This window comes from Neophocaena asiaeorientalis, unplaced genomic scaffold (genome assembly GCF_003031525.2).
Source record: "Neophocaena asiaeorientalis asiaeorientalis breed wild unplaced genomic scaffold, Neophocaena_asiaeorientalis_V1.1 scaffold183, whole genome shotgun sequence".
NCBI lineage: Eukaryota > Metazoa > Chordata > Mammalia > Artiodactyla > Phocoenidae > Neophocaena > Neophocaena asiaeorientalis.
The window spans coordinates 463,538-488,951 of NW_020175199.1; the positions used below are offsets into that span (position 1 = coordinate 463,538).

At 36.2% G+C, this 25,414-nt stretch overlaps 1 protein-coding gene across 8 annotated transcripts in view; it reads left to right on the forward strand.

Moving 5' to 3' along the window:
- The window catches only part of JMJD1C (jumonji domain containing 1C), a 248,185-nt gene that overhangs the window by 202,116 nt on the left and 20,655 nt on the right, over positions 1-25,414 (forward strand). For 4 of the 8 annotated variants that reach the window (XM_024765213.1, XM_024765217.1, XM_024765215.1 and 1 more), the window contains 13 exons: positions 2,126-2,250; positions 3,772-3,915; positions 4,009-4,195; positions 4,311-5,995; positions 8,480-8,652; positions 8,917-11,126; positions 16,070-16,271; positions 19,001-19,215; positions 20,141-20,293; positions 22,867-22,956; positions 23,936-24,063; positions 24,247-24,460; positions 24,969-25,183. In XM_024765213.1, the coding sequence (XP_024620981.1) occupies positions 2,126-2,250; positions 3,772-3,915; positions 4,009-4,195; positions 4,311-5,995; positions 8,480-8,652; positions 8,917-11,126; positions 16,070-16,271; positions 19,001-19,215; positions 20,141-20,293; positions 22,867-22,956; positions 23,936-24,063; positions 24,247-24,460; positions 24,969-25,183 (5,741 nt within the window). Of the gene's footprint in view, positions 1-2,125; positions 2,251-3,771; positions 3,916-4,008; positions 4,196-4,310; positions 5,996-8,479; positions 8,653-8,916; positions 11,127-16,069; positions 16,272-19,000; positions 19,216-20,140; positions 20,294-22,866; positions 22,957-23,935; positions 24,064-24,246; positions 24,461-24,746; positions 24,848-24,966; positions 25,184-25,414 lie in introns of those variants that run through there. The other 4 variants (XR_003005938.1, XM_024765220.1, XM_024765214.1 and 1 more) reach the window with 4 other exon arrangements.

Sequence of the window (25,414 nt, forward strand, 5' to 3'; positions counted from 1 at the left end):
ATTTCACCACTAATTTGAGCTGAATGCCTGAAATGAAATTATAACCACACAGGTGTTTTGTTAATAGGAAAATTTCCATACTGCAGAATGCTTTAGGTGTGTCCTTCCTGGAGAAGGAAGCATTGTTTGCTGTGGAGGGTTGCCCAAAGCCACAGTTGATTTCCTTTGAAGAATGCTGTTGGTATCTGATAAAAGTGGCCTATTTCAGTTTGCCTTCCTCAGCAATGACCACAATACTAGTCTTAGTTTTGTTTCCTTTTTTTTTAGTAAATTGTAGGTTTGTCTTCAAACCAGTGAGATTTTATGATTCTTAGTGATTTCTTTTCCTGTCAGTAAAATCATATATTGAAAATGTAAGCTCCTTGTGAAATTGAACTGAAACCGCAACAATATGACATGGATCCATGGAGTATCAATATTTGTTTGAATGTTTCTAAAAGGAATTTTGTTGAATTCCCATGTTTATCTGAACCTCAACTTCCATGCCATTTAATTTAAGGATTAATAGAGATAATCTCAGTTGTGGCTGCCTTTCTTTGTATGGGTTTTTATAGCAGCAGATCATCTACTTATTAAATTCTTCCTAGGCTAGATATTTTTTAAACTTTTAATATGGAGAATTTGAAGCATACAGAGAAATAGGCACATGGAAGTTCACCGGAAATATTCTATCTCCTGGTTACAACAACTGTAAAATAAAACCTTGGTAGGTTCTGCCCCACCCATACTCTCATTTATTTCTGTCAATTTTCAGACATTGCTGTGTTCTATTTTTAAACAAAGCCACCATACCATTATTATGCTGAAAAATTAATAGTTCCTTAATACCAAATACTGAATACTCAGGTTCAAGTTTCCATTTGTCTCATAAATGTCTTCATTGATTTTTCACAGGATTGATTTTTATTTTATTTATTTATTTTTAACCTGGGATCCAAAAAATGTACACAGATTGATTAGTGGAGTGGATATGACCCATCTATCTCTTTTTTCCTTCCTTTCCTTTCAATTTATTTATTGAAGAAGCCAGGCTAATATTTTTTTAAAGTAACTTTTTTTTCCTTGTCATATTCGTAGAGGTGAAATCATTAAGGCAGTAATCCTTTCCATCCTAAGCAGAATTACGTGAGACTGACTCCAGATTCTGTGTGGTGGTAGAACAAGACAGTTAAGATGGTGTGCTGACGGGAATTGAAAATTGGTCATATTTGGAGTTATTCTATAAGCTATTTCTATATTACATTCAGAAAAAGTAATTTGGAGTCTTTTTCTTTCATAGTTAAAAATTCTAAGACTATAGTTTGTATAACAGATTACAGGTATGAATGTGTTTGATTTGCAGGTAATATGGAATACTTTCTACAGATGTGTTATTTGATTTATATTTTAGACTGATATTAGCATAGATTTTTTTTAAAACAGTCAAACATTAAATCATTGATTGATATGTTAAATGTCTTAACTGTAGAAGAAAAGGCATCAATCTAGGAAGCAGAAAACTAAATTCAGTTCTAGCTCTTTCACTTAAAAATTTATTTAACCTATCAATCTCACTTTCTTAATTTTTATAAACAGGGAAATATCTGAGAGTTTTTGAATAAGATTCAAAAAAAATTGAATAAGCACCTGCAAATTGTGAAAGCATTTTGTAAATTGTTAATGTATAACACTGTGATATTAACAAGGTGCACCAGAGGCCCCCCCCCACAGTTCTTATTAAACTTTCAAGTATTTGATACCATTTTAGTACCTGTGAATTGAAGAAATTTTTATCTCCATTCTCTTTTGTTTTAAGACATATTTAAATATATATAGATATATATCTTTTATTATTTAATTATTACCTATTTTCTGAAGGATATCTGTATACATATATAGATATCATTTTAAAAAGTGAGTTTAATCCAAAAGTACACCAATATGGCATTTTAGTATTGTATTTATAAATTCAGTTAACAGTCTCTGCATGTTTTAAGACTTTGGCAGCTTTTCCTGTCACCGGAATCAAAATTTTTAGTTGCTTATGGTAAAGTTTTGGCAACTAGAAGGTTGATACACCAAGTTCCAAATTACTTTTCCGTTTCATCCATGAACTGAATCATGTATGATGTGTGTTTTTTTTAAGGTCCTTATTCCTTGAATGGATACAGAGTGAGAGTATATAGACAAGACTCTGCCACCCAGTGGTTTACTGGCATAATTACTCATCATGATCTCTTCACTCGCACCATGATCGTTATGAATGATCAGGTAAATAGTCCAATTTTTGAAAAGAGATGGTTACAATTCACATATCCCATGCCTCTCCTCTGCCCCCGCGCCGCAGTGGATCAGTAGGTTGACACCAAATAATTTTCATCTCTAGGTGCAGTCATGTAATCCTAGTAAGTTCAAATGTGTCTGATGTTATACAGAGTTCACTTGAGGTCACAGCGAGATAGTGATGCCAGATTTATTTCAACACTGATAAAATCAGTCCCTGAAATGGAGGCATCAAACTCTTATTTGTTTAGTCTTTTTTTTTTTATCAGTAGGTCAGCTAAAACTTTCTTAAAGTCTCAGCTTTTCTGCCCCTCCAGTAATAAAAATATTTCCCAAATGGTTTCTTTTCATCAATGAAAACTTAAATGCACATTGAAGTTCTTTTTACATCAAATTCCAGAGTTGGGATGCTCCCTTAAGTTTTATAGTGAATATGGTGAATGTTAAGGATATGAATTTCATAGGGAGTTTTTTTGTTTGTTTTTTTGTGTTCTTTTGCATTACGCAGGCCTCTCCCTGTTGTGGCCTCTCCCATTGCAGAGCACAGGCTCCGGACGCGCAGGCTCAGCGGCCATGGCTCACGGGCCCAGCCGCTCCGTGGCATGTGGGATCTTCCCGGACCGGGGCACGAACCTGCGTCCCCTGCATTGGCAGGCAGACTCTCAACCACTGTGCCACAAGGGAAGCCCTCATAGGGAGTTTTAAGTTAACAGTCTGAAAGTCTTAATTTCAAATCTTTTAAAGCTGTACTGTATTTACCCCCAGAAAATAGATATTTACACCTTCCTACCTGAGTGGATTATGGAGGGTGTCTGAATAAATGAGAACCCCCTCTATAAACAATGCAGATGCTTTGGTTAAAATTCTAGTCAAAATGCTAAATAAACTATATCATTTAATTTAATTTTTTTCCTTAAAAGCTAACAAACTTTGACCTCTCAGTGAAGCACAAAATTGCCTTTAGTTTTAAAAATAGTTCTTTCTTTAAAACTATAATTCATTTATATGATTTTTGTCCTTTTCTGCTTCCCATGCTCTACCTTCTTCTTTTTTTTTTTTTTTTTTTTTGGCCGCATCATGCAGCTTTCAGGATCTTAGTTCCCTGACCAGGGATTGAACCTACGCCCCAGCAGTGAAAGCGCCAAGTCCCAACCACTGGACCGCCAGGGAATTCCTGTCATGCTCTACCTTCTTGTTTTATTTTACAGCTGTTTTTGAAAATTACTTTTTATTTTTGAAATACATTTTATGACTTGTCAATATACTCTTGAGTAACTCTAATCCTTGTTTTGCAAGGTATACTTGCAATAGATGTATTTGCTTTTTAGTTTTTAGTTAGCATGTAAAACAGTAGCCTTATCTTTAATGGTTAAAGTTGATTTACTGTAAGTCTGACAGTATCTCAAGCTGATTTCTAAACATCTCTACTCAGTAAAGAAATTGTACCTAATATCACATTGGCTAGCTGATTGGATTTAATTTTTGTTCTTGTTTTGTGTCATGGATTAGGTACTAGAACCACAGAATGTCGATCCTTCTATGGTTCAAATGACCTTTCTAGATGATGTTGTTCACTCTTTGTTAAAAGGTGAAAATATTGGCATTACATCGCGGCGAAGGTCTCGTGCCAGTCAAAATAGCAACACTGTTCACGTATGTATGTTGTTAGTGATGGATTATGGTAAAATATTTTCCCTTAAATTACTTAGGATCAGGTAGTGAACAATCATTGTTGGTTATTTTTAGGGTCATTATACACGTGCCCAAGCAAATAGTCCCAGACCAGCAATGAACTCCCAAGCTGCTGTACCAAAACAGAATTCACACCAGCAACAAAGAAATATTCGTCCAAATAAGAGGAAGGGCTCAGATAGCAGTATACCAGATGAAGAGAAGATGAAGGAGGAAAAATATGATTATATAGCACGAGGAGGTAGGACCCACCTTTTTTAAAGGGCATGAGAACATATAAAACAAAAATACATTTAAAATATACTTATTTAATATTAATTTGAAAGATAAAACTGTTCTTTTTTTAAATCTTATAGAAAATGCTAAAGGTAAAAACAAACAGGTGATGAACAAAAGAAGGAAACCTGAGGAGGATGAAAAGAAACTAAATATGAAAAGACTACGAACCGACAATGTTTCAGACTTTTCTGAGAGCAGTGACTCAGAAAATTCAAATAAGAGAATAATAAATAATTCCTCAGAGCAGAAGCCAGAGCATGAGTTGAAAAATAAAAACACTTCAAAGATAAATGGAGAAGAAGGAAAATCCCAGAATAATGAGAAGGCAGGAGAAGAGGCACTAATAGATAGCCAGCCTCCCTGGGATCCAATACAGGAAGATAAAAAACACGAAGAAACAGAGAAACAGAAGTCTGTTGACTCTCAGATTCAAGAAAAAATGATTATCCGTTCATCAGAACAGGCCACACTTTCTGATCACAATTCTAATGATTTACTTCTTCAGGAACACAATATGGAGAAAACACACACAGTGGAATTATTACCAAAGGAGAAGTTTGTATCCAGACCACCCACACCAAAATGTGTTATTGACATTACGAATGACACTAATACGGAAAAGGTGGTTCAGGAAAACTCAAGTACCTTTGGCCTTCAGACACTTCAGAAAATGGATCCTAACATTAGTGATTCAAAACATTCAGTCACAAATACAAAATACTTGGAAACAGCAAACCAAGATTCTGACCAGAGCTGGGTCAGTGATGTAGTTAAAGTAGATTTAACCCAGTCAAATGTTAGGAATGCTTCTTCAGGAAATGAAAACCTGAATATGGAAAAAGAGAGAAATCAGTATGTCTCTTACATATCTTCTCTTAGTGCAGTTTCTGTCACAGAAGATAAGCTGCATAAGCGAAGTCCACCCCCAGAAACTATAAAATCTAAACTTAATACTTCAGTAGATGCTCACAAGACAAAGTCCAATTCCTCACCTGAAGTTGTTAAACCTAAAATTAACCATTCCCCTGAGTCTGTAAAGTCTAAGCCCACTTTTGCAAACAGCCAAACTGCTGGTGAAAGAAAACTGGCAAATAAGATAGACCATGAGTTATCAAGATGCAGCTTTCATCCGGTTCCTACTAGAGGCAGTACATTAGAAACTACAAAAAGCCCTCTTATCATTGATAAAAATGAGCATTTCACAGTTTACAGAGATCCTGCACTTGTCGGGTCAGATACAGGAGCTAATCACATTTCACCTTTCTTAAGCCAGCATCCTTTTCCTCTTCATTCTTCATCCCATAGAACGTGTTTAAATCCAGGTACCCATCACCCTGCCTTAAGTCCTGCACCCCACTTACTGGCTGGATCATCCAGTCAAACTCCATTACCTGCCATTAACACTCATCCTCTGACTAGTGGTCCACACCATTCTGTTCATCACCCTCACTTACTTTCTGCCGTGTTACCTGGAGTGCCTACTGCCTCCTTACTCGGTGGCCCCCCACGACTGGAGACTGCTCATGCCAGCAGCTTGAGCCACTTAGCACTAGCACACCAGCAACAGCAGCAGTTGTTACAGCACCAGTCACCTCATCTTCTTGGACAAGCCCACCCATCTGCTTCATATAATCAGCTTGGACTTTATCCAATTATTTGGCAATATCCAAATGGAACACATGCATACTCAGGACTTGGTCTGCCTTCTTCTAAGTGGGTTCACCCAGAAAATGCAGTTAATGCTGAATCTTCGTTGAGGAGGGTAAGTTAAGCTGTGGTTTACCTCATGTCATATATTTATTAATCAACATATGTACAAGTGCTTTTTTCAGTATCCCATTAACTTTTTAGATTTCTTATTATAAAATATGCTAGAATTTTTGAAACAGTTATTTTCCTAATTATGATGAAACTTTTGATGCTTAGTAACTTTAGAACTGTAAAGCTAAAATCTCAGAAAAGCCTATTTATTTTTTTAAAAAGCCAATTTAAAGAAGTAAACCTCTTAAGTTATTTCTTATATACTTAGTCTTCATAACTAATTATATTATATATCCATAATTATTTTGCTCAGGTAAATTTCCTAGAAGTGAAACTTCTGGATATAAAATTTATGTAAAATTGCAAGGCTCTTGATATGTATAGTCAAGTTATTCTTAAAAAGACAAATTGTTATGTTTCCCAGTTAGATACATTATATTGATGTATATTACAAGCTATGACTCTCTAAGCCTCTAGTTCTCTTAAGGGTGCGGAGGCTGGAGAATCCTGATATTTGGGAGTGAAGTTGGGGCTGAGAGTCTCTCTGCCTGACAAAGTATTGCTGAAGGTGGGGGACAGGGCTCTTTCTTCTTCCTTCATGCGCTGTGTGGTTTTTCCAGCCATATTAATTTCCATGCTAAGAAATGGTTGTTGAGGGCATTACCAGCCCCATTCTGAAAACTGGGGATTGGGTGTCACCGTTAAACTCTAGGAGGCAACTTAATCCTTGGTGTGGACCAGGATGCTCTTCAGGTTTTCCCCAGAATCTTTCAAAACACATTTTATTGTGGTAAAAGCCACACCATTAAATTTATTTAACCATTCTAAAGTGTACAGTTTAGTAGTGTTAAGTATATTCACATTGTTATGCAACAGATATCTGGAACTCTTTCATCTTGCAAAACTGAAACTCTGCCCATGAAACACTAATTCCCCTTCCCCCTAAGTTCTTGGCACCCACCTTTCTACTTTCTGTCTCTATGATTGTCTGCTTTAGGTACTTCATTTGAGTGGACTCGTACAGTATTTCGTGTAGCATAATATCCTCAAAGTTCATCCATGTTGTAGCATGTAACAGGATTTCCTTCTTTTTTAGCTGAGTAATATTCTGTTATATGTATATAGGTATATACAGGTACCTTTGTAATCTGTATAACTTCAGATTTCTGGATCTTGTAGAATTGAGACCTTATTTTAAACATATATTTAAATGATCCTATGTACATGTGTATATATATATATTTTTTTTTCTTGTGTGAGGTATATGTATATTTTTAATCTAAGAAATTTTATAGCAGCATATCTTTGGTGTGATATCATATTGCTTTCACACTATCATTTTGAGATGTAAAATGTATTCCCTTTGGTAAAACCAAAGGATTGTATTTTCCCAATATCTGATTCAACACAGTATAACTCAACAAAGCATTTTCTGGAAGAATTTCAGTGAGTCATAGTATAGAAACAGTTCTTAAGCATGTAATTAGATAGTTGTAAGTCTCAACATAGAGATCAATGTCACCAGATACTATGAGAAAGGCAGCATGTTGATACTAAAAAAATTAATTTTGTTGTACCTCCACACCTCCAAGTTTAATGGTCCATCTATAGCTTATAGTGAAATGGAGTACAAATGGGCCTTGAAAATGTAATTTTCTGCCAAATCTAAATAAATTATGACATTGGGAAAATTATTATTTTTTATTATTTTTTTTTTTTGCGGTACGCAGGCCTCTCACTGTTGTGGCCTTTCCCGTTGCGGAGCACAGGCTCCAGACGCGCAGGCTCAGCGGCCATGGCTCACGGACCCAGCCGCTCCGCGGCATGTGGGATCTTCCCAGACCGGGCACGAACCCGTGTCCCCTGCATCGGCAGGCGGACTCTCAACCACTGTGCCACCAGGAAAGCCTGGGAAAAATTATTTTTGACAAGAAAAATTGGCAAATAAACTTGATGAAATCTGGTGAAATGTATTTTAGCAACATGTTTTCTATTTTTTTCTATTAGCAGCATATAGTCTTTTGGTGATAGAATCTTAGGAAATCTTAAAAGCTAGGTTCTGTGTACATCATTTGTAAGTTAAAGGCAAAGATTTCAAGATCTGCAATCAGTAAATAAATTTCTGGAAATAACTTTTTTTTCTTTTTTGGCAACACCGCACAGCATGCTGGATATTAATTCATGCCCCCTGCACTTCCATGCCCCCTGCAGTGGAAGTGCAGAGTCCTAACCACTGGACTGCCAGGGAATTCCCTGGAAATAACTATTTTAATGCTGATTGATTTTTTTCATCATATGGAAAAATCCATATAACTCTGTTAGTTACTTATTTGTCTGGATATTTCTCATAAAATAGTTAAAAAATATACTGCTATATTAGTATGTCACATACTTCATAAATATACTACTATTAAAGTCCTGCTGTGATACTGTGTTTAGCTTTTTCTAGTAACTGAAGGATGATTTAAAAAATTTTTTTTGATAGAATTCTCCCAGTCCTTGGTTACATCAGCCTACCCCTGTGACCTCAGCAGATGGTATTGGATTACTTAGTCACATTCCTGTCAGACCTTCCAGTGCAGAGCCTCATCGGCCTCTTAAAATTACGGCACATTCCAGTCCACCATTGACAAAATGTTTAGTAGATCATCATAAAGAGTAAGTTCACCAATGCTTAAAACTTATCTTTTATAATTTTTCTTAATTCAGTTTATAAATAGATAATTTTAACAAATGTCTTAAAACTGGGCTGAATAATAAGTACTATTCTTCTGTTTTTATATTCCTTTAATTTTCTTAATAATATTATAGTGCATGCAAAGTTGTGTTTCACTTTTATGATAGAATAGTAACGCACAGAAGCTATATTTGTATTATACGAGAAAAAGTGTTTACAGAAACCTTCGTGTATTTTCTTTGCAGAGAATTGGAGAGGAAAGCTTTTATTGAACCATTGCGTTCTGTTGCATCCACATCAGCCAAAAATGACCTGGATCTAACTAGGTCACAGACGGGAAAAGATGGTCACTTGCATAGGCATTTTGTGGATCCTGTATTGAATCAATTACCGAGACCACCCCAGGAGACTGGAGAGAGATTAAACAAATATAAGGAGGAGCACCGTCGAATCCTTCAAGAAAGTATTGATGTTGCTCCCTATACAACTAAAATCAAGGGGCTTGAGGGTGAGAGAGAGAATTATTCCAGAGTAGCAGCGTCATCCTCTAGCCCTAAAAGCCATGTCATCAAACAAGACAAAGATGTAGAATGTTCAGTATCAGATCTTTATAAGATGAAGCATTCAGTGCCTCAGAGTTTGCCTCAAAGTAACTATTTCACTACATTGTCTAATAGTGTAGTCAATGAACCACCAAGGTCATACCCATCCAAAGAGGTTTCAAACATTTACACTGAAAAACAGAGTAATACCCTTGGAGCAGCAGCAGCTAACCCTCAGACTCTGACTTCGTTTATATCATCTCTTTCAAAGCCTCCACCTTTGATTAAACACCAACCGGAAAGTGAAGGTTTAGTAGGCAAGGCACCAGAACATATTCCCCATCAAATTGCTTCTCACTCAGTAACAACTTTCAGAAATGATTGTAGGAGTCCTACTCATTTGACAGTTTCTTCTACAAATACACTCCGGAGTATGCCTGCTTTGCATAGAGCACCCGTATTTCACCCACCAATCCATCATAGCCTGGAGAGAAAGGAAAGCAGCTATAGTAGCCTTTCCCCTCCAACATTAACTCCAGTGATGCCTGTAAATGCTGGTGGGAAGGTTCAAGAATCACAAAAGCCTCCGACTCTGATTCCTGAGCCTAAAGACACTCAGGCAAATTTTAAGAGTTCTTCTGAACAGAGTTTGACAGAAATGTGGAAATCTAATAATAACCTCAGCAAAGAGAAAGCTGAATGGCATGTGGAGAAAAGCAGCGGAAAGTCACAGGCTGCTATGGCATCTGTCATTGTACGTCCACCTTCTAGTGCAAAACTTGATAGCATGCCAGCAATGCAGTTAGCTTCCAAAGATCGAGTTAGTGAAAGATCTTCAATTGGGGCAAATCAAACAGATTGCCTCAAATCAGCAGAAGCTGGAGAGAGTGGAAGAATCATTCTGCCAAGTGTGAATTCAGACAGTGCTCACATAAAATCCGAAAAAAACTTTCAGGCTGTCTCACAGGGCAGTGTTCCCAGTTCAGTCATGTCTCCTGTAAATACAATGTGTAATACCAAAACGGATATATTCACATCTGCTGCCACTACCACCAATGTTTCCAGCTGGGGTGGTTCAGAAATAATTTACTCTTTATCAAATACCATTTTGGCCTCTAAATCTTTAGAATGTACCTCTTCGAAAAGTGTCAGTCATTCAGTGGCTCAAACACAAGAATGCAGGGTCAGCACGACAGCTCCAGTTACACCAGCCAGTAGTAAGACAGGAAGTGCTGTTCAATCCAGCTCTGGGTTCTCAGGCACAACTGATTTTATCCATTTAAAAAAGCACAAGGCAGCACTGGCTGCAGCTCAGTATAAAAGTAGTAATGTCAGTGAGCCTGAGCCTAATGCTGTGAAAAATCAGACATCTTCAGCCTCCCCTCTATTGGATAGCACTGTAGTCTGTAGTACAATTAACAAAGCAAACTCTGTAGGAAATGGGCAAGCATCCCAGACAAGTCAACCAAACTACCATACTAAACTGAAAAAGGCCTGGCTTACAAGACATTCAGAAGAAGATAAAAATACTAATAAAATGGAAAATTCAGGGAATTCTGTATCAGAAATTATTAAGCCATGTTCTGTCAATTTAATAGCCTCTACATCGAATGATCTACAAAATAGTGTAGATAGTAAGATCATAGTTGATAAATTTGTAAAAGATGATAAAGTCAATAGGAGAAAAGCCAAACGAACTTATGAATCTGGCTCTGAAAGTGGAGATTCAGACGAAAGTGAAAGCAAATCAGAGCAAAGGACTAAAAGGCAACCTAAGCCAACTTACAAAAAGAAGCAAAATGATCTTCAGAAGAGAAAAGGTGAAATAGAAGAAGACTTAAAACCCAATGGGGTTCTCAGCAGGAGTGCCAAAGAAAAAAGTAAATGGAAGTTGCAGAGCAACAATAATAGTGGTAAGTAAATTAATTACTTTTTTTATCTCAAGTAAAATGGGCTGTAAGTTCTTGCAATAATGATGGTGTTCTCTAAAACTTAGAGAGCTAGAGCTTAAAGGCATCTTTGACTTCATTTGTATGCCCTGGTGTAATGTATGTGCTCATTGACTTCATTTCTACAAGTACCCTATAAGAGGAAATGAGAGAAGACCTATCAATATTTCTCCATTTTCAAGAGACTTGTAGAAATATGTTTTTACATAGCACTCAGGTTGGCAAAACCCCAGTGTGTAATTTAGTAGTTACTCAGAATTTTGACCATTTCTAAAAATTGTCAAAAGGCAGTTATAACTATACACTAAAAATGGATTTCTAATACAGGCATACCTTGTTTTATTGTGCTTTCCAGATACTGTCTTTTTTTTTTTTTTTTTTTTTTTAAACAAATTGAAGGTTTGCGGCAACCCCGTGTCAGGAAGGTCCGTCGGCACCATTTTCCCAACAGCATTTGCTCACTTCATGTCTCTGTCATACTTTGGCAATTCAGACTTTTCCATCGTTACGGTATAATATTTGTTTTGGTGGTCTGTAATCAGTGGCCTTTGATGTTACTATTGAAAAAAGATTACGACTCACTGAAGGCTGAGATGTTGGTTAGCCTTTTTCAGCAATAAACCATTTTTAAATTAAAGTACATGCGTAGTTTTTTAGACATAATGCCGTTGCACACTTAATAGACTGCATTATAGTGTAAACCTAACTTTTATGTGCACTGGGAAGCAAGAAAATTTGTGTACTTTATGGTGGTGGTCTGAAACTGAACCCACACTATCTCTAAGGTATGCCTGTATTAGGTTTTTACCTGTAACAAGATAATAGTTGAAAAAGAATTCCTATTCACAAAAACTTCCTTGAAGTCCCACTTTTAGAAGAGAACTACTTCAGAGTAGTGTGGATGTAGCCCATATTTCACCCTTTGTCATCTGGAGAAAAATTGAAAACTTGAAAAAAAAAAAGAAAGAAAGAAAAGAAAACAATGAAATTACCTTCTATTTAACTAATAATGCTACTCATTCAAGCAGTCCTTAACAGTGGGTAAAAGTTAAATAAATGGGATTGGTGATTTTGTTTGTTCATTTCTATATTCAAGAAGAACTTACATAATAAGTAAAAGTTTCAAAACTGATAATATTTATATTTCATTTGTGGCTACAACAGGGCAGAATAAGTGATACTTGCCAGTAATATTCACTATAAAGTATTTCTGTATGTCTTTACTCTAGAAGTAGTTTTTCTCAGTTTGCTTATTTTTTTTTAGGTATGTTGCACAAGGCAGAAAGCAGTTAATAGTTTCACTATATCCATGTATTCATCCACATACAATATATGAAATATCTGTGACAATGTGGACATTCAAGACGTACTGTAACAAGCATTTGGATGCTTGAAGGCTCTTATTTGGGCCTTTTTACTGAATGAGGTTTTTCCCACATGCCTGTGTGGAAACCAGAGGCAAAGTGAAGGAGAGAAAAACAGGAGGATGGAATCGTAGAAAAGGACAGTCAGAAAGTGAAAGAACAAAGGAAAACAAGCTCAACTAGAGACAGGCTGACAGACTGAAATGCAAACATAGTAAGAAGAAAGAAAGAGGGAGATTGACAACGAAGGATACAGGATACGTGCCATTTATTTGAGTGTTGGATTGCATACTGTGTTGTAATGTGTTCTGTTTACTTCCCCAGTGAATTCAAGAAGCTTAGTGTGGTCAATAATTGTTTCTCTTTTGTTTCACAAAACATTTCTTTTGGTGTCGAGTATTCAAATACTGGAGTTAAACTTACAGAAAACAGAAATAGGACTCTTCCAGCTTTTAACACTTAGAATATTCTTGAGAAGTTAAATTTATAAAATTAACTCTTAATGAAGTACATATTCTGTTTTCATTTTGAGACTGTATGTACATGTTCCCAAGTAGGTTTTAAGACAAAGACTGGAATCAGCACTTCCCCCTCCAAGTTGTAATGCTTAGTCAAATCTCCCCTACATAGTGAATAACATTTAGTATCAAACAGGCTATTTTAAGTCCCATTTACTCCCAAGTCCAAAGTAATATTAAGTGACTATTCAATGCCATCTATTAATTATGGGCAGAGTTGACTTGCTTTTGTTCTGGGCTATCTAGAAAAGTTCTCTAAATTGGGAGTTCATGAGTTCTAAACCTGAGTGGATTATCTCCCTCATGGATTAAATATGATCTTTATCCTTTGAATGTTCATTGGGGTTGTCATAGTCAATCGAAAAGAGTTAATCTGCACTTAAAGAATGTAAAATGATTGCATAGACTATTATACATGTATAATTATTACACAAATATGCATATCATAGTTTTTAGTACATTCTAAAGCCAGGTACAATAGAATTTGCTTTATCTGCTGTTTTAGAAAATCTTCATATCTGCTGCCTTTTGTTACTGATAATTAAAAGTTGAATGCTTTTTCGCGACTAATTTTTTACATCATTTTATGTACTGAAATTTCCCATCAGATTTAAATGTAAGTCCTGTGACACACAAAATCAGTGGTTTAACTGTCAGCAGAGTTCATTTCTATATCTCAAAAAATATTTTTAAGGTGAAGGCATATCAGAGGTTAAAGGTTAGCATGTATTTTTCTCTTATTTTCTTCCTCAGTTTTCTGTTGCTAGAGCAGCTGCTTTGAGGATTTACTGATAGAGAACTAAGGTTGAAAATGTTCTTCTGGTATAAAGGAAGAAGAAATACCCATTGAGTTAGGTATTTTTCGTTGACTAAGTGTCTAAATCTCAAACTTTTAGATTTTAGATGTTACCAATAAATTATATATATAGAATTGAAAAATGGAGTTTTATTTTATTTATTGTACAAATAATATTACAGTAAAATTCATAAAAGAAGTTAGGCATAGTCACGTTTGGCCTAGTCTAGAAGCAAAAAAACATAATATCAAAAACAGTCTACATGACCTGGACCGTCATATCTTTATAATTTATTCATTCATTTAAAAAAAAGGTCTAAGTGTCCATTTGATGTCACAGAACTGAGAGTTGCTTTGAAATGCCTGGTTCTTTCTTTATAATACTATTTAAATTGTTCACGGTAGTATGGTTATCCATACTCTTGGAACTGTTCCATTGTCTGGAATGTAAAAGCATATTGGTTAATGGTTGTTTTCTAGTCTAAATAGAAAGATTACATTTAGTTTATTCTAGTGTAATAGATAAAGTAAATAAATGATTGGAGGTAATATAACAAATAAAGATTTGTCAGCAGTGTACTACTGTTGTTCATTCTGACTTCAAGAAGCCCTGAATTTTTTATACAGTCCACGGGAGAAACGTGTCTTACACACAGTGCAGGAAATAACAGACATTTTACACAAGCCTTCTGGAAACATTTTTATTCCATAAGTGGTATGTGTGCCCACATACATGTTTCTCTAGTGGATTAAGCCAAATGGCTCCTTGCCCTAAATTAGAGAAAGAAGAGGGGAGAACATGTAGTCGTAAAAGAATCAGGCAGCAGTCATAGAAGTGCTTAATAACTGGAACCTATTTCAAATGGGCCACCCTGGAATTTAAACACAGCACTTGCTATGTTAAGATGTATGTGATCTTGCTGTAATTGTACTACGTATGCTATCAACAGGTAAGTTGACAGTGAGAGCTCAGAACAAGAGTTCTGCTGTATCTTCTGCAAGAATTATATAATCTCAGGAGAACATTTGAACTGCCTCTGATCGGCAAAATGGGTATGATTAGTAAACCCAAGGGTAGGAAATACAGTTTATTCATTCAACATGATAGAAATAACAAACTCTGTAAATCTCAGGCCTGGCATATAGCTACATAAATATGGGCAGTGTAAGTACGCTGATAGGTGTCAACAAATACTTGCTTGTCCCCACGTGCTTTTAAGTGAATATGTTTTTAAAAATTGAATAGGCTACATTTAACTTAGGTACAATATAATGTTTTGAGTTCTTGCTGCTCTATAGATGACTGATTACTTGAGCCCGTGTTATTACAACAATTAAGTTCAAGTTAATGAACGTGATGGAGCAATGATGCAGAGTATAGTAAACAAATTAATTTTTTTCCTGCAAGTATTAAATTGTATAGTGCGTTTTGAGTTTTGTTTTTCTTTAGACTTCTCTGATGCCTTTTTTCTTTATACCATCAATAAAGACAGGCAGGTTAATATTGGCTTTTTTCTTTTACATCCTTCAAACCCTTTGATTTTTCTAAAAGATACTGCTGCTATCAAATATTGATACCAAATGGAGGACATTATAATAGGGAGAGATATTAGGAGAAAAATCTTAGCTCCTCTTCCCACAAATATAGTGTGATAAAATCGAAATTTGTCTCGATCCACATTTACCTTTGGAGAATCAGATTAAGTATTTCAAAACAATATAAATATATTGAAGCTAGCCTGTAGTTTCTAGAAGTATTAACTTTTGGTCTTTAGGTCCTTCCTGTGCATCTTAAAAGAGCCTCCTCCTACACATAACAAATTTCTGTGTAGAAGAGCTGCATTTTTATCTATAGATTTGCAAAGAAAATGAATGATTATCATGTTTGCTACTATACAAATATGAATATTGAGTATGTGAGGATTTCAGTCAGCTGGAAAATTTACTCACGTCTGCATTTCCATTATACTGACATTAAGAGTTCATTTGGTTAGTAGAATAGTAAATAGAAATGCTGCTATGGACTTTGTAGTTATTAATGAGTACCTTGAACTATAATCTCTTTTCTACAGTCTCAGTATATGATCACAGTTGTATAATTGACTTGAACTGTTTTTTTTTTTTTTGCCTTTATTCTCAGTGATCTTTAATTGATTTGAATATTATCTCGAGGAGTTTACCTTTCTAAAAAGTTATAATCTTGCTAATACTTTCCTACTGCTTTTACAGCTGGCATCCCTCGTTCAGTATTAAAAGACTGGCGTAAAGTCAAGAAGCTGAAGCAAACTGGGGAATCCTTTTTACAGGATGACTCCTGCTGTGAGATAGGGCCTAATTTGCAAAAGTGCCGAGAATGTAGACTTATTCGGAGTAAGAAGGGAGAAGAACTAACTCACTCACCAGTGTTTTGTAGATTTTACTACTTTAGACGGTAAGTTGAAAATAGGTAATTGGGGGAAAATATGGTGATAGGATATTGGAAATTGTACTGTCATTCTGAGGGATTTTTGGAGGTGGGAACGAGGCTTTGAGCCTCTGTGTTTCTGAAGCATTATAAAAAGACACTAAACTTTTTGTGTGCCAAATTTAACAATAGGTTTAACTGTTAGACTAAATTCATATTCACACTGCTACTTGTTTTCATATGACTTTTCTCTTAAGAGATTTATTATTCCTTAATGAGAAAATGTTAGTATTTTTTCTAAATTATAGGAAACAGCAGTTTAAGTTTTTTCTTATTTATGTGAAACAAAACAATGTCACATTTATATCTGTGCATCAGCCACGATAAAAGTCTATAAATCTGGGTGAACCATCTAGGCATTAAACTAAGTCAGTATGTTGCATTACAGATACCCATACTTAGGGTTTTGTTTGTTTTTTTAAAATTTATTTATTTTTGGCTGCATTGGGTCTTCGTTGCTGCGTGCCGGCCTTCTCTAGTTGTGGTGAGCAGGGGTTACTCTTCATTGCAGTGCGGGGGCTTCTCATTGCGGTGGCTTCTCTTGTTGCAGAGCACAGGCTCTAAGCGTGCGGGCTTAAGTAGTTGTGGCTCGCGGGCTCTAGAGCGCAGGCTCAGTAGTTGTGGCGCACGGGCTTAGTTGCTCTGCAGCACGTGGGATCTTCCCGGACCAGGGCTCGAACCCGTGTCCCCTGCATTGGCAGGTGGATTCTTGATCACTGCACCACCAGGGAAGCCCATTTTGGGTTTTTCTAAAATTTTGTTCTTATTTTAATTTTTATTGGAGTATAGATACCCATACTTTTGTTAAACATATGTAGCTATAAAAATATGAGTTATAAAATGACAAGAAGGATTTTTTAGTAGCACGTCACATTTCACAGGTTTTGTGGTAAATATAAAAACAACTTAATAGTTGTTATGGGCTTCTCCGGTAACCCAGCCAGTAGAAACTAGTTAATTTCTCAGATTCTAGAATCAGTCATTCCTGGATTTTGGTTCCAGCTCTGTCCTTAGTTCCTGTGTGACTTTATTAACTGTAGTAGGACTACAGCTAAGCCTGTCTCATCTGCATAATATGAATGATAGTGGTACCTACCTCACAGAGATTTCATGGCGATGAAATGAGAACAAAGTACACAGAGTTCTTAGCATAGTACCAAGCATGTATATGGAATGCACCTATGATGCTGCCTGCAATTATTTTTCTAATCATCATCATCTTCTTCCTAAGAAGTTACGAGGCACTTTGCTGTGACCAATAAATGTACTATGCTGGTGGCCCAGTAGAGACCCCAAAAATATGTATTGGCAGAAACAGAACATTCTCCTTTACTTCATGGTTTTTCTAGCCAACAATCCCCAAAGGACAAACAGCTTCAAAGAATAGCTATAGAAGGTAGTCCACATGGAAGTACAGAAAAGGTGGAAAAGGAATCAGAAGGAAAGTAGGTTTGAAGAGATAAGAAAACCTTTGGAAAAGTTTTAAGGAAGGAAAGGTAGACATAATACAAAGCTGAGATAAGATGATGGGTTGTCATGAAAGGAGAAATTTTTTTTTTTTTTAAGAAAAAGAGGGAAAGGTAATAAAGGTATAGGAAGAAGTGGTAAAAGGAATGTTGTTGGTATCGTCCATTTGAAAAATACAGGCTGATTTGTAATGTACTTCTGATATCCCCTCTTTGAGAGTAAAGAGTAAGTTCAAAGACAGTTGAGAAATAACCGTCAGCCTGTAGGAGAATGGCAGTTTTTCCTTCCATTTACCTTAAACTTCTCTGAATTGAGTGGTTACATGAATTGGATATCAGAAGTAAGAGAAGGAAGTAAGCACAGTAATTGAGTTCCTAATATACTATTAAGAATTTCAATCTTGTTCCTCCAAATCATGTCAATGAAGTGTCATTTTAATTAGTGAGGAAGATGGGTTTTTTTTGTTTTTTATTTATCTTTGGCTGCATTGGGTCTTCGTTGCTACGCACAGGCTTTCTTTAGTTGCGGCGAGCGGGGGCTACTCTTTGTTGCGGTGTGCAGGCTTCTCATTGCAGTGGCTTCTCTTGTCGCGGAGCCACAGGCTCTAGGCGCACAGGCTTCAGTAGTTGTGGCACACGGGCTTCATTGCTCCGCGGCATGTGGGATCATCCTGGACCAGGGCTTGAACCGGTGTCTCCTGCATTGGCATGCAGATTCTTAACTACTGCGCCACCAGGGAAGCCCAAGAAAATGTATTTTTTAATTTAGCATTTTTTTTTTTTTTTAAAATCTCAGTGAGTCTTAAGGTGATTTATGGTATTTTCAACTTTAGAGGGTGCTGGCTTAGATTATGTATAAAATAACTGCATTGCTCAAGGCAGCATTCGGCCAACATTTTAACTCTTTTCCTCATGAAACACTTGGACAGTTTCCATTTGACTGGAGTTAAATAGTTAAGTATAAGTGATAGGTTATTTCAAGAAATAAGATTTTACCTAAAATTGGTGCCACTGCATTGCCATTTGTGTAGCACTATGGGAGTCAAAAGTTGGTTAAATTTTATTAATAAAGTTTGTATATATAAACAACCACTCTATTTTCATGTTTTTTAATTGTAAATTTATATATTTATAATGTAATATAAAAATATAAATTAATTATACATTTACAACTTTTAAAACCTGGACTTCTGTCTTGTTATCTAATGATTTTATGTTTTAATGTTTCAGATTGTCTTTTAGTAAAAATGGAGTGGTTAGAATAGATGGCTTCTCTTCTCCTGACCAATATGATGATGAAGCTATGAGTCTATGGACACATGAAAATTATGAAGATGATGAAGTAGACATAGAAACTTCAAAATACATCTTGGATATAATAGGTGATAAGTTCTGTCAGTTAGTAACATCTGAAAAAACAGCTTTGTCCTGGGTGAAAAAGGATGGTAAGGAAGTTAAATACTTAGAACATGCAACTATTCACATTTTATTTTAAGAATTTCTCTTTAGAATATGTTTTATCTGTGGGAGAAGTCCTTAATCTTACCTAGGCTTGTTTACTTTTAATTTTGATAATGACACTTTTATGTGCAAATGTACCTATATGTAATTAAGGTAACATATTTTCCAACTGAGGTTGAATTGGATTAGCAATTTGTGAAATTACAATAGCATCTTGGTGTTTCTGCCATTATGACATAACTGAGCACGATGGACACTTTGGATGTGCAATTGGGAAGCTTCAGCATTTGCCATATAAAGACATAATCCATCCCAATTATTTAAGCTTTTTATCTCGTGTGATTCATCACAGTCTTTGGAGTTAGATAGACTTACATTTGTATCTCAACTTTATTCCTTGTTTAACTGTATGAAATGGGAATGATAACTACATCATAGGTTTGTTTTTAAAGTAGTTATGTTATATTTACTAAGTAAAGCACCTAACGTACTAGGTGCTCAAAATGTTAGCTTCTTTTCCTTCCCATCCCTTAAGTCAGTAGTTCGTCCCCCAGGGGACATTTCTGCAATGACTCAAGACACTTTTGGTTGCATAACTGAAAGGTGTCGGGGGTATAGAGAATGAGCATCTGTAGGTGGAGCCCCAGATGCCACTGCGCAGGGTAGCCGCCCACAAAAGAGAATTATTCATCCAAATATCAAGGGCGCCAGGATTGAGAAACCCTCCATTAGATGTAAGTCTTCTGAAGAGAATTACTAGTTACATCAAGGAATCTGCTATTGATTGTTAATTAATAAATCCTTCGAAGTTTTTGGTTCGCCTTTAAATTTTTGTTTTTGTGCATTTCAGTGAAAATTGTATGGAAGAGAGCATGTTTACCTTTAAATTTTTATTTCCCTGTATTTCAGCCAAAATTGCCTGGAAAAGAGCAGTGAGAGGAGTCCGGGAGATGTGTGATGCGTGTGAAGCAACATTGTTTAACATTCATTGGGTTTGTCAAAAATGTGGATTTGTGGTCTGCTTAGATTGTTACAAGGCAAAGGAAAGGAAGAGTTCTAGAGGTTAGTTGTAACTTCATATAAATTGAAATTTGTTTTTTAGGACCACTCATCTGGAAAATTAGATGAATTAGGTGAGTTTTTTCCCTACCTTCCTTAATTATGAATATATTACATGAAGGAAGTTTTATGAAGCTTATGTTTAAAAAAGGAGGAGTTAGCCACAGTTTATTAAAATAGCCAGATTTTCTACAATAAAACTGCATCTACATCTTTTTAGCCTGATTAGTAGATCCACTCTCTCATTTCAGTCAGATTAATGCAGCCCAAATTTAGGTTAGGCTTTGTAGCTTTCAGATTCCACTGTGTCACAGCCTGAAGTGTCTTACAGAACCTGTTAATTTATTTATTTTGGCTGTGTTGGGTCTTCGTTTCTGTGCGAGGGCTTTCTCTAGTTGTGGCAAGCGGGGGCCACTCTTCATCGCGGTGCATGGGCCCTTCACTATCGCGGCCTCTCCTGTTGCGGAGCACAGGCTCCAGACGCGCAGGCTCAGTAGTTGTGGCTCACAGGCCTAGTTGCTCCGCGGCATGTGGAATCCTCCCAGACCAGGGCTCGAACCCGTGTCCCCTGCATTAGCAGGCAGATTCTCAACCACTGCGCCACCAGGGAAGCCCCAGAAGCTGTTAATTATACAGTCAAGCACATAAGTCACAATTGCATACTTAACTAGGGGGAATTGATTTTTCTAAAAATTGGTCCATAAAGTTTAAATCCAAATGTTCAAGAATATGCTACCACTAGCACCATTTATCCACTAGTTAGAAAATGAAGAAGTCTTTATTATATATGAAAACATCCTTTGAAATGATTATTTCTAATTTCTAGAGAAGTAAAATGGCACAAAACAGTGTTCTGCGTGTTAATACGTTTGGAAGATAATAGTTTTAAAAAGAAAGTAACTAACTGTACCTTTTGTCATGGTACAAGTGTTTTAGAAGAAGTTCATCCAAGGCAGTTAAGGAAGTAGCTTACGTAAATACTGGTAACCTGAAGGTTTGGGGGGTAAAGTCTTAATGAGAAGATTCAAACTGTGGAAGTATTAGAAGTAAAATCATGTTTAGTGATAGGCTGTTTATTCAGTATCTAAAAACAGTGAAGAATGTCATTTTCATTCCAGGCAGCTCTTTTTCAAAGTAGTATGTCAGATAGATGAACCATGATTTAGCCATCAGTATCTTTTCCACTGATAGGATTACTAAAACTAGGCCCTTTCTAACCCTTTTTCTTATACACCCAGCGTTTACCAAAGAGACTTGAGCAAGCGAAGCATCTACAGCTAGTTGTTTCTGTGATATGCAAAAGATGATACATGAGTAAAATGTAAAACCATAATAAGGAATGCATTTTAGGCCATTAAATACCTTCAAAACCCTAAAAATCTATTTGGATACTTTTGGTTGATAGAAGAACTAGCTGCAGTGTTATAAAACTTCATTCCTTTTTACTGGTTCTGTGTTACTTTCATTTTCCCTTTGCCAAATTAAAAAGAAATTAATTTTAATGTATTATATTTTGTTATATTGTATGCATATATAAGCATGACTTTTTTTTTAAACAAGATAGGGTATGCATAATAAACCTAATAGTTGTGTTGCTGTCGGTTATCATAGTACTGTTAATTTTTAAAGTATAGCCTGTCAGTCACCGTATTGTTTTTTTAAGTATAACCTATATGCCTTGAGTTGTATTCTGTTTTATATATATATATATTCTTATTTCACTGATAAATATTGTAATAAGCTCACATTGACTAGGTTATAGCTTTATATAGTGGTAACTAAACCTAGTGTCTAAAATATAACTAGTTAGAGAACATTTACAAGTTACTATGTAGGTTTTGTAGGGAAAGTCAGAACGCTTTTAAAGAAAACCAGTTTTAGGCTAGATTTGAATTTTATTTCCTCTGAAACTTTTCATGAAATAGTTCTAGATTTTTTTATGCTGAATTTAATGACCTTTTTGATACTTAACTGAAGCTCCTACAGCCACGTCATAGATAAGTAGTTATCTATATCATTAAATTTATAGAAGCTGTCCTTGAGATCAAGGTATTGAATATTTTTCCTTTGTATGATATGCCTCATGCTATGCCTTAATACATCGACTCTTCCAGGTATGGAGCCTTACTGCAGTAATAGCAATTAAATACTGTCTTATCAAGTTGAGGCTTTTCACATGTCTTGTGACAGTTTGTGTCTTTGACCCATTAGAAAAAAATGAGTTGGCAGTAGCCTCAAACTTATGAGTCTAATGTGCTAAGATCAGGCAAAAGCCCTGTTTGGCACAAATAGTTAAGAGTAAAAAATTAGCTACAGGGAAGATTGAGGTGACTAATACATTAATGAGACTAAAGAATGGTCATTTTAGAAAAGGCTAGTAACATTGTATCTGTTTTGTATCATGTTTTTATAAAATTCTCAGAAGAGTGGAACTGTTTTTTTTTTTTTAAGAAGCAAACATATGAAGCCTACCGTTGACATTTTACATAATTGCTAAACTCTTTATATGTAAGCCATCAATTTTATAATTCTAAAACCATGACTAATATAACAGTACGTATGTTACTGTCTTACAGATAAAGAACTGTATGCTTGGATGAAGTGTGTGAAGGGACAGCCTCATGATCACAAACATTTAATGCCAACTCAAATTATACCTGGTTCTGGTAAGTATAAATATACATCTTTTGGCTGCATTGGGTCTTCGTTGCTGTGTGCAGGCTTCCTCTAGTCGTGGCGAGTGGGGGCTACTCTGGGTTACCGTGCACAGGCTTCTCATTGCAGTGGCTTCTCTTGTTGCACAGCCTGGGCTCTAGGCACGCAGGCTTCAGTACTTGTGGCACTCGGGCTCAGTAGTTGTGGCTCACGGGCTCTAGAGCGCAGGCTCAGTAGTTGTGGCACTTGGGCTTAGTTGTTCCGCGACATGTGGGATCTTCCCGGGCCAGGGCTCGAATCCGTGTCCCCTGCACTGGCGGGCGGATTCTTAACCACGGAGCCGCCAGGGAAGCCCTAAATATACATTATTGACTTAGTAGTGTAACAGGTCTTTGTTGTTCCAGATTACTTAGAAGTATGTCAATAGTAGTAGAAAGAAGTGGTAAGGTTTATGTAATCTTGAATTGTTATTGCTCTGTTCTTAGAATCCTCTGTGTAATAAAGTTAGCAGGATAAGCCCAGACCCAGTGATGAAGAAAGCCTTAGAGGAGGAACCATTTTAGAAGGGGAAAACTGGGAATTCTCTGGCAGTCCAGTGGTTAGGACTCCACGCTTCCACTGCAGGGGGCACAGGTTTGACCCCTAGACGGGGAACTAAGATCCCACAAGCCACACCACGCAGCCAGAGAAAAGGGGGGTCGTGGGACGGGGAGACCAGAGTGTAATGAAAAAGCATATTAGATGTATTTATTACAGGTTATTCTACTTTTTTTTTGTTTTTGTGAGCATAATGATTTTTGATTATAGAGGTAAAAGAAAAGAATAGAGAACATGAATTTGGTTGAATGAACAAACCTGAAATAGATGGAAGGGATGAAGGAAAAAATGGAAAAGAAGTTGAAAAGGCACAGAAAACCTCCACAAGAAAAAGAAAAAATTTTTATAATCTTAACTAGTGATGATCTTTTTATTAACCATTATATTTTGTAGTTTTGACAGATCTTCTAGATGCGATGCACACTCTTAGAGAAAAATATGGTATTAAATCCCATTGTCATTGTACTAACAAACAGAATATACAAGTTGGAAATCTTTCTGCTATGAATGGTGTGTCTCAAGTGAGTAAAAATCTATTCAAATAAAATTCATGGTTAATCAGCTTTGATATTTGAAATCCAATTTAGGACTTGTGTTTTATAAATTACATTTCCTGTGTTACTGTATAAATGTAACCTCTATTTTTTAACTCTGAATAATTGAAGAAATAGTATTTTAAAAATTCAACTGTTCTACCTTTGTAGGTTTTACAGAATGTTCTTAATCACAGTAATAAAATTTCTCTGTGCATGCCTGAGTCTCAGCAGCAAAATACCCCTCAGAAGCCAGAGAGTAATGGCAACAGCAGCCCAGAGAGTGATGTAAGCACAGACAGCAAGGTAACTCCTCCAGAATCCCAGTCACCACTGCACTGGTTAGCAGATCTTGCAGAGCAAAAGGCCAGAGAGGAAAAAAAAGGTAAACCTAGTTTATTATCTAATAATTGTAATCAACAGTGTAGTATTATACATAAACATGCTACCGTTCACTTAGAACGGTTTACTTTTGTCTTTTGCTCTCATTGTGGCTTAGGTTTTAACATTTGTCTTTTCTTACTAGGAACTCGACTTCCTGTGATCTTATCAAAGTTAGTTACAGAATCATCTGTAGATGAGCGTATCAATAAAGCCACCAGGGCGATAGATTTGTAACTTTACCTACACTTTCTCCCCGTCTTAGCTATAGCATTTTTCCTTTGTGACAGGTACAAACTCACCTACATGTCTAAAACACTGAGGAAGGCCTTTTCATATTCAAACTATTTGACTCCTGAAGGATCTAACCCATCCTCTGGTGTGTGTTCAGGTGAATAAATGACTAGTGCTACAGTTTTCATCTCTCACTGTAAAATGTAGGATGCCAGCTTTGTCTGTACTTTAGCAGCATGTTTAATTTTATGTGAATTTTGTAAAATGTTTTATTTCAGAAAACAAAGAATTTGCCCTTGAAAAGCAAATTAAAGAAGAGAGAGAACAAGACAACCCTGATTCTCCCAATAGCAGAACATCACCTCCTGTGTCCCAGAATAATGAACAAGGCTCAACATTACGAGATTTGCTGACCACAACAGCTGGCAAGCTACGTGTGGGTTCTACAGATGCTGGCATTGCCTTTGCACCAGTTTATTCAATGGGAACCCCCGTGAGTGAGATGCCAGATTTTTGGATTTCATATGGGCCTTAAATTTAGATTTGGGGTCTTGGCTGTGAACTACACAATAAATAGATGCACATGAAATCAAATATACCAAATTGCTAAGCATGTTCCTATTTGCATTATAATTCTCATAACTTAAAAGCCAGAGATTTTGTTCTTTTCCCAGGTGAAAAGGGTTGCAGAGGGGCATTTTGATTCCAAAAGAGTCCTAACATA